Source organism: Lissotriton helveticus, chromosome 1_2 (assembly GCF_964261635.1).
Source record: "Lissotriton helveticus chromosome 1_2, aLisHel1.1, whole genome shotgun sequence".
Taxonomy (NCBI): Eukaryota; Metazoa; Chordata; class Amphibia; order Caudata; family Salamandridae; genus Lissotriton; species Lissotriton helveticus.
The window spans coordinates 297,236,125-297,248,825 of NC_136058.1; the positions used below are offsets into that span (position 1 = coordinate 297,236,125).

Below are 12,701 nucleotides of genomic sequence, written 5' to 3' on the forward strand. Positions count from 1 at the left end.
ATTCTAGTCCCATTAATCCAAGGGTATTGCAAATAGTTCGTTAAGTTGGGTAGCCACACAGCTAAATGGCAAACTCAACTTCCCCTTCTGTGACTAGAACTGCTTCAGTGTGCAACCTGATTTGCTCTTGGCACACTACTGATCCCATCTGGGGACTGGCTACACCAGGAGGACTAGGGGGCTTCTTGTTAGGACAAGTAGCATCTCCAGTTAAGTGTCCCAACTTCTTACAGTTGTTACACCAGGCCTTTGCAGGATCAAAGTTCTTTCCCCTGTACCTATTATTGGACTGGGAAGATTTTTGGAACCCACCCCCCTGTGCAGGTTTTTGGGACCCTTTTGAAGACTCGTGCTTTTTATCTTGGGGATTCTCACCACTTTTCCCGATGGGAGGTTTTGTAACCACTTTCTTTTGGTCACCCCCAGTGGTTGTTTTTGTCACCCTTTCTTGACCCAATGGTCTGCCTTCTTCCCCAATTCTTGGGGAGAAATTAGACCTAAGTCTACCAAATGCTGATGTAACTTTTCATTTATTGTTATTTCATAAACAAATTGTAAAGTCCATTGAAATCATGCACATTATGTCCAGTTAACCAACCATCTACTGTCTTAACTGAGTAGTCAATGAAGTCAATCCAGGATTGGTTTTGGGTTTTGTGAGCCCCCTTGAATCTAATTCTGTAGTCCTCATTTGTGAGTCCAAAGCCCTCAATCAGAGTGTTCTTCATGAAGTCATAAGACCCAGCATCTATCCCTGCAGTTACCAGAGAACAGTTCCCAAAGGAGTGCCCCCAGTGTGACCTTCACGTTTCTCATTTCACAGGCCCTCTCAAATGCTGTGAAACATTCTGTGATATCATCACTCTCCTCATATTTAGTCGCAATCCATTTGGGATTTTAGGATAATAAGATTCTTATTCATCCTTATTAAGTAAATTGCTGGCCGCATCGATGGTTGCCAGGCCCATCACTGCTCTCTTTCTCTCTAGAGCCAGGAGTCTATTCTCTAGAGCCAATCTTTTGGTCAACCTTGCTAGCAGGTTATCCTCCTCATTGAGGCTGTCCTCAATGTTCTCATTAGCACCTGACCCACCTGTGTGAATTCTAGCTGCTGAGAGGTTTATTCTTGGAGTCAGGGCCACTGGGGCCCTTCTCTCCCTATGAAGTGGGGGGTGGGGTTGGATGGTTTTCCTCATCCCCTCCATCTTTTTCCACATCAGAGATGTCTTCACCATTCTCCGAGGGATGGTCCTTATCATACCCAGCCAACAGCTCCTGGAGCTTTTGTTTGGTGGTATGTGATCCCATGGTTATATTTTTAATTTTGCATAGTGACCTTAACTCACTGAAAGATAAGTAGATGTAAGGGGTAAGGTCAAGCTCCTCAACATAGTCCTCTATGCCACAGTGGTTATCTTCTCTAACGGCTAGCTTCTTGTTAAGAGACATTGTTACAAAACTTCTAACCTCTCTTATCCCTAGCTAAAGTGAACTTTTATTTTTCTAACATTCTAAAGGGACTTAACCAAGGCCCTAACAAGACTTGCAGTAATTTGGAAATATTTGTCAATTCAAAATTCAGAGTTCTAAAGAAAATTTAAGAATTTTGTTGTGTGATCAGGTGGTAACCAAGTTAGTCCAACAAATGCAAAGTTGTATATCCCACCGCTGATCCACCAATGTAGGAAGCTGGCTCTGTATATACTATACCAACGTGAGCTATAGTGTGCACAGAGTCCAGTGGAACCCCAAAGATACTCAGAGGTAAATGTAGATAGCACCTTACTCTCTATTTGTGGTAGTGTGGGTGAGCAGTAAGGATTTATCAGAGGGTAGTGTTAAGCATTTGTTGCACACACTCAATCAGTAAATGATTGCACGCACTCAATGACTGAACTCAGATCAATTTCCTTTGTATAAAAATATTCTTTAGTTATATTTATTTCTCAGAACCAAGCAAGCCTGGCACAGGTAAGGGATTTATACTTTGCAGTAACAATTCAGTTTGAATTGCAGTTATATTTATGCTTTGATTTGGTTACAGTAGAATTACTGGAAATGCAATACCTTGAATCATTGTACATATTCTTTGTGATCACTTTTCAATAGTAGGTCATTTAAATTACTTTGCAGATTACTCTTATTGCACAGTGTAGTATACCTGTATACTGCACTGGGACATTTCCTGTAAACGGGTAAGTAAGTGTGTTATGGTTATTTGTTCACAGTTATATAGACTTATAGATTTTCCAGCTTCACACTTAAAAACTCTTTCTTAGAAAACAGTCAATGTTATCCTATGGGAGGGAATAGAGTTATCGGTTAACATTTAAGTCCTTTGTTGTGGGAGTTGGTTTTCTGGAGTTAGACTCGGGAAGGGGGTGTGTGGGGAGGAGGGGATCTCCCAGGGTCGAGGATGCACTCTCAAAGCACCCTCAGCGGCACTAGGGCGGCTGGGTGCAGAGTGCTGAGGCCCAATGATATCCAATGTGGATAGGGGGCCTCGGGTTGGTGACTGCTCAAGAGCAGGCCCCAAGGTTTTGGGATCAAAGCTTCTGGACTTTAGCTCAGTGCAATTGGGGGTTCAGGTTAGCACTAAAAGTACACCCTCTGCGGCACTGGGGCGGCCGGGTGCGGGGTACTGTTGTGCCGTCGGGTGCCCTGTTACTTTCAATGGGATTTTCCGGTTTACAAACACACTGCATGCTCGGGACGAAGGTCTTCTGGGTGCGACCACCACTTGGAGAGGTAAGTTGGGATGCTGGGGGTTGGCTGGACACCATCGGTTGGGCCACCCAAGGGTGTGGGGCGTCGGGTGTTTTTTAGGGTTGGATCTTCTTACCAGGTCCTGGTTGCTGTTGGGAGGAGGAGGGGGTGGTATCCTCCGGATTGAGCTGCAGGTGTCGGCTGGAGGCTTGAGGCAGGTCAGGGATCCCTGGATCTCGTGTCAGGATTGCTGAGGAGACCTCCTCGTGGTGTTGGGCCACTTGAACACGGGCCGTGGTCGCAAAGTGGTGCAGACTCACAGATTTTCCCAGAGCTGGAGTCTGTGGGTGAACAAATCCGGTGTTCACAGGATACAAAGTTTTTTTCTTTGGAAGGCAGGGCAGATTCTCAGGGTTCTTGAGGTTGCTGGCTGCAGGACACACTGGAGTTACGCTTCTGCAGGTTTGAGGTGGGGACAGGCTGGTAGGGCTGGGGCCAAGTCAGTGGGCATTTTGTATTATCTCTACATTGACGATTCTGTATAAAACTTGCTTGGTCTAGGCTAATTAGTCCTGCTACGAGAGGGCTTAAACATGCCACTACTATACCATTGAAGAGCTTTAGATCCACATTGAGAAAGAAAATTGGGCAATAAGGGGCGCAATGCCGCCTATTCTTGCCGGGCTTGGGGATCACCAAACAGGAGGCTGCTAGCATGGAGGGTAGAATTGTATCTGGGCCCTTGAAGGAGGAATTAAACTGTCTTGTGAGAAGGGGAGCAAGTATTGTACAGAATGTTTTGTATAAGGACGCTGGGAAGCCATCAGGACCCGGGGATTTTAAAAGTTTGACGGGCAGTGACTGAAATAACCTCCTCTATCAGAATCGGGTAATCTAACTCAGTAGCCTGTTCTGCCATCAATCTTGATGTACTTACATTTTGAATGTAGAGGTCTGGGTTCTCTGTTTGAAGGATTTCCTCTGCGTAGAGATCCCTATAGAAGTCTTGAAAGGTGGAAGCATAGCAATATCGTCCACGTGTTCAGTATCATTATCCTTTAGAATAGTGTGGACACTGTTCCTTGTCTTTGCGCCCTCAATCTGTTGGCGAGAAGATTTCCACATTTATCACACACCCCCCTCCCCTGATATAGAAAGAGTGGCGGAGTCTGAGAGCAGCGTACTCTGCCCTATCAGAGTCAATTCCCGCTATCTGGAATCGAGCTGGCGCCAAATTCGAGAGGCACCACTGCATTTACTGGCCAAGTCCTGTACCTGCCGAGTCAATTGTTCCCTCTTCTCACGATGGAGCTTATTGTCCACAGGTGATATGGCTATTCATTTCCCCTCTAATCACCGCCTTCAGTGTTTTCCAGAGTTTAGAGATGGAAATATTTGCGGTGTCATTGATTGCTAAGGAATCTATGAGTGCCTTATTAAGTTGCTGTACAACCGCAGGTCTTTGGACGAAGGTTTCACGCATACACCAGGTTTTGGATGCGGTGGTAGTGGTGGTAGCATCAATGTAAGAGAGACCGCCGTGTGGTCAGATAGGAAGCGAGATTCTATCTCTGAGTGCATGACCCGGTACTGGAGATCGTTTGTGCTCAAGAAATGGTCTATGCATGCGTAAGAGTTATGAGCATGTTAAAAAAAATGGTATAGTTGCGTTTGTGGGTGTAACATGTGCCAGATATCCACCAGTACTATCTCACGCAGACAAAGTTTTCCTTTGCAAGAGACAGCGCCGGTTTGGCCCTGGTATTGTGCAGATCTGTCTAGATCATTGTGAAATACTAGATTAAGATACCCTCCCACTAGACCCATATGGTTAAACTTTACTTTTAAATGTTTTTATAGTTAAATAAATGGCACTAATTGTTAAACATTATAATAATAATTATTTTAAGCAATCCACAGCCCTAATCCTACCCCTATTCCTTACTTTAACACTGATACGGACTCTAAAGTGTAATTTTTTGATTTACTTGTATTTTCAGCACTAACATGTCTGACTAGTGCAGTGTTTCAAGTTCCCCGGTGATACATACTGAATAGCTAAGTTCCACCAATTGTACTTCCGTATATGCATCAATTATTATAAAAAAATGTAATCCAACAGAACTATTTACATCTCATCAGCTGTATTCTCTAAATATATATGATGTAGAGCACTGTGAAACTTGAATAAGTTATGCCCCCACTTTTTAAAACAAGTACAAATAAAGAGGAATACTAACCTTAGCACCATAGTATTAATAGGTTAAGCCAATATTATACCTTATCGTAACCACAACACTACATTTTGCCCTGAATAAACATATTAATGTTTGTTTAGTAATGTGTGTTATAAACAATTGTCTACCCTTTTACATCGAAGTCCAAGTGCTTGGATTAAAGTGATGTCAGTAGAAAAAATGATAGGTAGAATTAATAGCATTGGATTCAGAGTGATTTGTCTCTTGTACACACATGACAGGAGGCATAGCAGTCTCTATTGCTGTAAATGCTATAACTATTGCACAATGGAATTCTTATTCCTGGGACTGTGGATCAAGGACCACTATGTCATACATGCCCACACTACTCCGACACCTTCCTCTTCAAGTCCACAACCTTGTAGAACCGTTTGCTGCAAACCTCTCATTCATGGCACAAGTGAGCACAGTAACAGAACTGCTTGTTTACCATTAGAGACCTTTATGAGGCAGCTTTTGTACTGCTGCCCCAGAAGAGCAGCTGTCATCTGAATTGCAATGGGATTTAAACTGGGCTCCCACCCAACATAAAATAACATGCATCAGTAAATCACACTTTCAAACCTTTGCGCATGTTGGCACTGAATAACAGAGTTTTTATCGCCAGCCAACTCAATACTCGTCCGTTTATTCAACGTCTGACAGATTAAAGGCTGAGTAGATTTGTTGAAATGTGAACCTGTGGCCCTGAGTCAAAAACAAATTCTGGGAAAGGATTTGTTTGTCCACTGACCCACCAGATTCTACATGCCCTGAACTAAGCATCTCACCTTATCTTTACATAAAGAAGTCATATCATATCTACCTGGCCAGAAATAACCTACACTGACTTCTAGCCCAAATATACATTGGCTTCAGGAACTTCTTGACCCACCAAGGAGAATGTTGAGGTGCCTTTCTTGTTTACTAAAACATGGTTACTGTATCTAAGTAACACCTAACGTTGGAAATCAAAACCTACTGGGCACTTGCTGATTGACTGATGTTACATTTGGAGGCACGTACCTGTGCATTTAAGGCTGCTTCCACTGCATCACTGCCTCCTGCCTAATCATTTGAAAGTAGAGAATTGAAGACCACATTGACCCCCCCCCCACAACCCCCCTTGTGTTTATTCTTGTGCCCTCTTGTCATGTGGCCTAACATCTGTCACCATTAAATAACATTCTAGCTTCTCCCAATTTCCTGGGGAAAACCTGCCTCTATCCCCATGTGGCGAGTTTTTTGACATTCTGTCTACAGTCTCTCAGCCTTTGTTGATATACTGTGAGTCTCTTTTTTTCTGTTCCACCTTCCTAGGGCAAGCCAGATGTGTAGCTGAGCTCTTTTGCCATGCTGTTGAACTCTTGTCTCTTCCTGCTCTTAAATGTACCCATGTGTGCTACCTGCCCTTTTCTCAGGTGCTAGAAGTTTCTCATCTTTCCATTCTCACAGGAGCAGGCTCCTGCTGCCACTATGCTCTGTGCCCCATGCCTTTGGCAATCTGAAGTCCATCCATGTATTGTGCGACTCTTGGGTGTCTTCCTCACTCCATTGAACAGACGTGCCTTCGAAATATACTCTCTCCCTTGCTTGCTAGATTTTCTCACTAGTGCAGATCTGCAATCTTTCTGTGCTCCGTCATCACAAAGTTTCTCCTTTTGGAAATGTCTGTGGGCTTTCTGTGCCTTAATTTCTGTACAACAAGATTTGAGACTTTCCAGCTTTCTCCATTCCGCAGGTTCTGGCACTTCCTGGCTTTGTATGGAAGCAGCTCGGTGGAGAGACGGTTAGTTGGAATAAGGACTTTCCAGCTGTGGATTCTGTGCTGGTAAGTAGCAGTCACTTAGCGGGGCTTCAGTGGATGATAGGTGATAAATGTGAGAGAATGCTTCAGTAGCAGCCAATTGCTTTCCTCTACAAAAAGTGTAGAGGTATTAGAGCTGTGAGACCTCTTTAGATGTCCTTACTCCCCAATAATAGACTTGCACCTTTTGACTGCCTGTCTTGTAAACCAACTATCGTTCAAGTGGATGAAACAAGGAGGTTCATAACTTGGGGCGGGGGGATCAAGGGCTTAGACACTGGAACACCCTAAACACCAACCTTGGAGCTGAACATATTTTAATGAAGTTGAAGTAACTCTTGAAAACTGAACTCTTCTAACTTGACTTTAATTGAACTCTGCAAATCATCTCTGACGAAATATGTCTTTTTATGCTTGCACACATACATTCTGTTCTATTGTAATTGCATTTATATAACTCTTTCCTACCCCTTGTAAGATCCAAAGCACTTTCTGATAGTTGAGGAAGTGGCTACTGCATTTGTTGTGCATGGTTGTTAGTGTGTTTTGAGTGTGGTGTGTGTATGAGGGTCAGAAAATGGGCTCCATCACGTCGCAAAGAACTTGTAGCAGCGCCTAAGCATAATGGCATAGCAAATATCTGATGAGTACCTGAGGAGATTGAAAAGGGGAGGAATCTGCAGTTAGAGTATTAAGCAGAATGAGCATTACACAGATTAATCTCCGTGCATATTCCTTTAAAGCACATGTCCCTTATCTCAATTGTTTAATTTAGCATTTTAAAGGTTATGAATATAAAATATATTTTATACCTTATTAATAAAAATAACAGATCTGAGTTTCATCTGTGTGCAAGTGAAATGGACATCCATAGAAGTGTTTTATGGATTCCCACGGCCTAACCAGATATTCCCCCAGTTTTCACTCTAATGCAATTTAATCCTAGGTAGAATGACTCTGTTTGTTAGCCAGTTTATCTCTACACCAATCAGTGGCACTCAAAGAAATTATCTACGACCAAAGGAAGAATGATTCTAACTTAACCTTTTTCTTGACTAATATTACTCTGATTGCGCAAGCTAGTTGTGTCACCCGACACAAGTGTAGCTAAATCTTCGTTCAGAATGTTTTAGCCATTGCAGTCACTCGTGCACCTTTTCAAAGTTCATCTCTTCATCTGCTCTGATACATCACTTCCTGGTTTTTATTTGAATGCTTTCCATTAATTTTTACATTAAGATGCATTGTCTCTAAGGGGCTGATCTCCCACACATATAAAGCCCTGAAGGGGGACCATAGGGTTGATGTATCAAAAATCCAAAATCGATGGTTGGCATACCTGCCAGTGCCACTCAGGGAGGGGCAGTGGCGACGAGCGTTTGTACAAGTCCGTGTGGGAACCAATAATGCTCGCTTTAAGCCCATATCTGACAATTCAACGATAGTTGAAATTTAATGCGGCACACTCCCCAACTTGCCTCCGCTGTGGTGTGGGGTCATCGGTGTTCCAACTCGTGACTTTGGATTGTGCCCAACATCGGACATACTGGACAGAAGTATTGCATGTGTTGCTGAAAGTCACGAGGGTCCCTTTAAGGCATCAGTTAAGCATTGTCTTATTGGCGTTCTCCTGGTCCTCAAGACTGGGACCCGTATGCGATTAAAATTTGCCGTCCTGGGACTCTTTCTGGCTAAACTCCGCATTGCCATTCTCTGGACACACCGTACAACCTTCCCCAGTTGGATAAATGGAGGGCTCACTTGAGTGAGGTTGAGGAGCGCCGTTCGCACTGATGATTATGCAGAACGCTATCTAGAGGCTTGGGGGATATGTTGGAGAACCTGATGTCCGATGAGAGGCCAGAAGACACGGCAGTGATTTCATCTTAGGCAGCCAACGTCACCTTACTTCCACCTTATTTACGTTGACACCGGAGGCTGGTTCCTTTACTGTCTGACTGACACTGTGTGAAGTGTGTGAATGTGGGGTGTGCATACTGGGAACAAGGCCCACTCCACCACTGAATATAGGAGAGGTAGCGACCCAAGGTACGAGTCCAGGGTACCTGCATGGTATGGGGCTATGTGTGCCTGCTAGATATTATTCAGGATTAGATATATTATATACCTGTATCTGCAGATTGAGCCGCTTCAGACTAACATGCCACGTCTGCATTCCAGTTGACCCTCTACTTGGATGAGACAGCGGTCTGTACCAGAAGTCGGGAGATTGGCTCAAGTGTATAGCTAGTGCCAGCCTTCTTATCAAGGATTCCATGGGGAATAACACCTGACTGCCTGACGCTGCCATGTTTTTTTTGTTTTGTTTACTTTTATAACTTGAGTTGAATAACTCATTTCTATGGGAGGGGCTCTAGAAGGTGGACTAGCAAAATGGCCGCACAGTAGTGAGGCTCCTGCAGTCTGGAATGCCTAAACAACATTATCCTGCACCTGAAGGGGCATGTAAGCCTGAAATACATTGAAAAGCACCGGCGAATACACTGAGAAGCGTGGAAGGCATCTGGACATGGGCAATAAAGTGACGGCCTTCTGCAGCAGCAGTCTAGCGCGTGGGACTGGGGAGCGGGAGAAGGGCATGGCTGCGGCCTTCATAGCGTGAGTAAAGGGCAGCAGCAGAAATATCCTGAGAAGCCGCTCCGAGCAACTGTCGAGGAGAAAGCAGGAGAGGTCTCCGCAAGCCCTGACAGCATAGGTCATTGGAGAGCCGACAGGTCAGAGCCGATACTACGCGCAAGTATGAGGTAGGGGGACCGTGAGATGGCAATGGCACAAGCAGAGTATGTGGGTCTAAGGAAAATGCAGCAAACCCGCTGTGGGTGTTGTCACTTCTAAAGCACGCAACGTAGGCCCTGCTGCCCCCCACTCCCTTTCCCCCCTCTCAGCATATTGACTGCCGGGGGGGGGGGGGGATTGACAAGCACTGTGAAGGCACTTAGCCAGGCATTTTTAAGGCCCAAGACGAGGGGATCGGCAGAGCCTCCATTTTCTGCCAACCAGCACAGCCCATACGGGCGTGACGCAGGCGATCGTGCTGCTGCCAAAACGAAGCAGCGGGAAGGATGCCTGGACACCGGTGATAACAAAGCGGTGGCCCTCCACCAGCAATCAAGCGCGAGAGGCCACAGGAGAGGAGCTTCATAACGTAAGAGAAGTGAGGCGGCAGAAAAGTATCTGTGAAGCTGCAACGAGCACCCCTCAGGGAGGCAATGGGGAAAGTATCCACAAGCCCTGACAGTGGAGATCACTGGAGAGCCGACAGGACACGGCGGATACCACGCGGAAGTATTAGGTACAGGGACCGGGGGCTGGTACGGACTGGTACAAGCGGAGCGGGCTGCGCATGCGGGTATAAGAATATAAAAAGCGGACCCGCTGTGGGTGGTTGCAGCCCCACAGCATACGGTGGAGACCCCTCTGAAACCCCACCCCCCCTTCAGCATTTGGGCAGATGGGAGCCGCTGGAAGTGGCGAGCAGCACAGGAGTACTAAACTAGACATTACTGTAGCCTGAGATGAGGGGAATGTGGAGAGCGAAGGAGCTGCCATTTTACACCCACTAGCCAGCCACCCGGGCATGACACAGGCATTCGTACTGCTGCTCCGTTGGGTGGGTGAAGGGGCATGTTTGACATAGTTTCTCCACAAAGATATCGCCTCAAACTGGAACACCAGGGAGGTTGATGGTCCCCCCTTTTTTTGCCCTCCACCTGAGTACAGGAGAGTACTGCCCTAGCATACAAAACGACAAGCTTTTGGTGGCTAGCGGATGAAGTGGCCACTAGACCTCCATCTTCAACCCGCCCCTCTTCTCCGTTGGCTGGCTTCCTAAACGGAGGCCAGCCATTGGAGGAGAGGGGCGTCACTCGGTTGAAGCCCCGTCTTTTTCGGATTCGGGGGCGTGTTTTTTGCCTTCTTTTACCCTTTGACGTCATCCGTCACTCAGAACGCAAAAAACACGCCCCCTATTCCGAAAATTTAGAACGTTTGCGGCCGCCATTTTTTTTGGTTGTTGCCCGGAACAGCCTCGCTGCCAATTAGTACGGGTAGTACCCTGTGTTTGTGTCCCTTAGCGAGTGCCCACCTCGCTTCTACATTTTTATTACCTACCGAGGGTGCCCACCCCTCATTATGCACGAGTTTGTCCCGCAGCGGCCACCCGGAAGTCAGGCAAGCCGGCCTGTGACGGGGGCGGGGCCGCGGCAGGACAGGAAGCTTGGAAGGCAGGAAGTGGTGCGAGAAAGGAGGGCCTACCCCGCCTCCTCGAGTGCCGGCGCGGGGCTCCCGTGAGTTGATGGGAGCCCCGGGAGAAGCGTCTTCCCAAGCAGGGCTCCCGTGTGCCGATGGGAGCCCTGCGCATACCTGCGGTACCGGCCGCCGCCTGGGAAAGCTGCAGAGAGCAGCCGGATGGTCGACGAAGCCTCCCCAGCGGAGTGGGAAGAAGCAGGGTGCCGGCCCCGCTCTGGAGTCCGGAGGAGCGTTCTGGAGCCCGGAGGAGTCCACCCCCCACCCCCCACCCCCCCCCCCCCCCCCCGCCGCCAGAGAGAAGAGGGCCGCCCCAACGACAGGGGGCATTATTGTTGAAAGAGCCTCTGTGTGGCTCTAGCTCGGCCATATTTACTTAAAGCGCCAGCGCGCTCCCTATACTGGGCCCAAATTAGTTAAGGGGCCATGTGTTTATTTCTAGAGCCAGAGGGCTCCAACCCGTGGCACATTTTTGCGCAGTCTTTGTCCCAGGGCCCATGTGGGGCTCCAACGTTTGGGGACACCTTTTATTTACAGAGCCCCGTGTGGCTCTAGCCTGCGCGCATTTGTTTAGAGCCTGAGTGGCTCCCTGGGGAAACCGTACTGTTAGAGCCAGAGGGCTCAGTTTTGCGCAGTCCTTGTGTCCGAGGAGTCAGAGGGCACATGTAGTGTTCTAGAGCCTTGAGGGCTCCGATCCTGTGGCGCAGTTTTCTTTCAGAGGGCCAGTGAGTGTGTATGGGGCTCGCTCTGTGTGTGTGTGTGTATGGGGCTCGCTGTGTGTGTGGCGGGGGCTCACTGTGTGTGGGGCTCTCTATGTGTGTGGCTCTCTGTGTGTGTGGGGGGGCTCTCTGTGTGTGTGGCTCTGTGTCCGTGAATACTCTCTACTACTCTCCAATGCTACCCTTTTGCCATTGTAAATGACAATACCATTTATTTATGTTTATAAAAAAAAAATGGAAAAAAATTTCATGAGCAATGGCAATAGCTCTACCTTTAATAATGCCTCTCAAGCTGTGCGCAAGGAGTCCGCTTCCCGCTACCCTCCTCTTTTTAGGTCGAGGACCGTCGCAAGATTTTATGTTTTTTAGTTAGGGGGGCTTCAACCCGCCCCTCTTCTCCGTTGGCTGGCTTCCTAAACGGAGGCCAGCCATTGGAGGAGAGGGGCGTCACTCGGTTGAAGCCCCGTCTTTTTCGGATTCGGGGGCGTGTTTTTTGCCTTCTTTTACCCTTTGACGTCATCCGTCACTCAGAACGCAAAAAACACGCCCCCTATTCCGAAAATTTAGAACGTTTGCGGCCGCCATTTTTTTTGGTTGTTGCCCGGAACAGCCTCGCTGCCAATTAGTACGGGTAGTACCCTGTGTTTGTGTGCCTTAGCGAGTGCCCACCTCGCTTCTACATTTTTATTACCTACCGAGGGTGCCCACCCCTCATTATGCACGAGTTTGTCCCGCAGCGGCCACCCGGAAGTCAGGCAAGCCGGCCTGTGACGGGGGCGGGGCCGCGGCAGGACAGGAAGCTTGGAAGGCAGGAAGTGGTGCGAGAAAGGAGGGCCTACCCCGCCTCCTCGAGTGCCGGCGCGGGGCTCCCGTGAGTTGATGGGAGCCCCGGGAGAAGCGTCTTCCCAAGCAGGGCTCCCGTGTGCCGATGGGAGCCCTGCGCATACCTGCGGTACCGGCCGCCGC

General features: G+C 47.6%; 1 protein-coding gene across 1 annotated transcript in view; it reads left to right on the forward strand.

The window, feature by feature from the left end:
- HECTD3 (HECT domain E3 ubiquitin protein ligase 3) overlaps positions 1–12,701 on the forward strand; it is a 329,773-nt gene that overhangs the window by 249,321 nt on the left and 67,751 nt on the right. Inside the window, exon 15 of the mRNA XM_078671763.1 lies at positions 6,685–6,774. Within this exon, the coding sequence (XP_078527889.1) occupies positions 6,685–6,774 (90 nt within the window). The remainder of the gene's footprint in view (positions 1–6,684; positions 6,775–12,701) is intronic.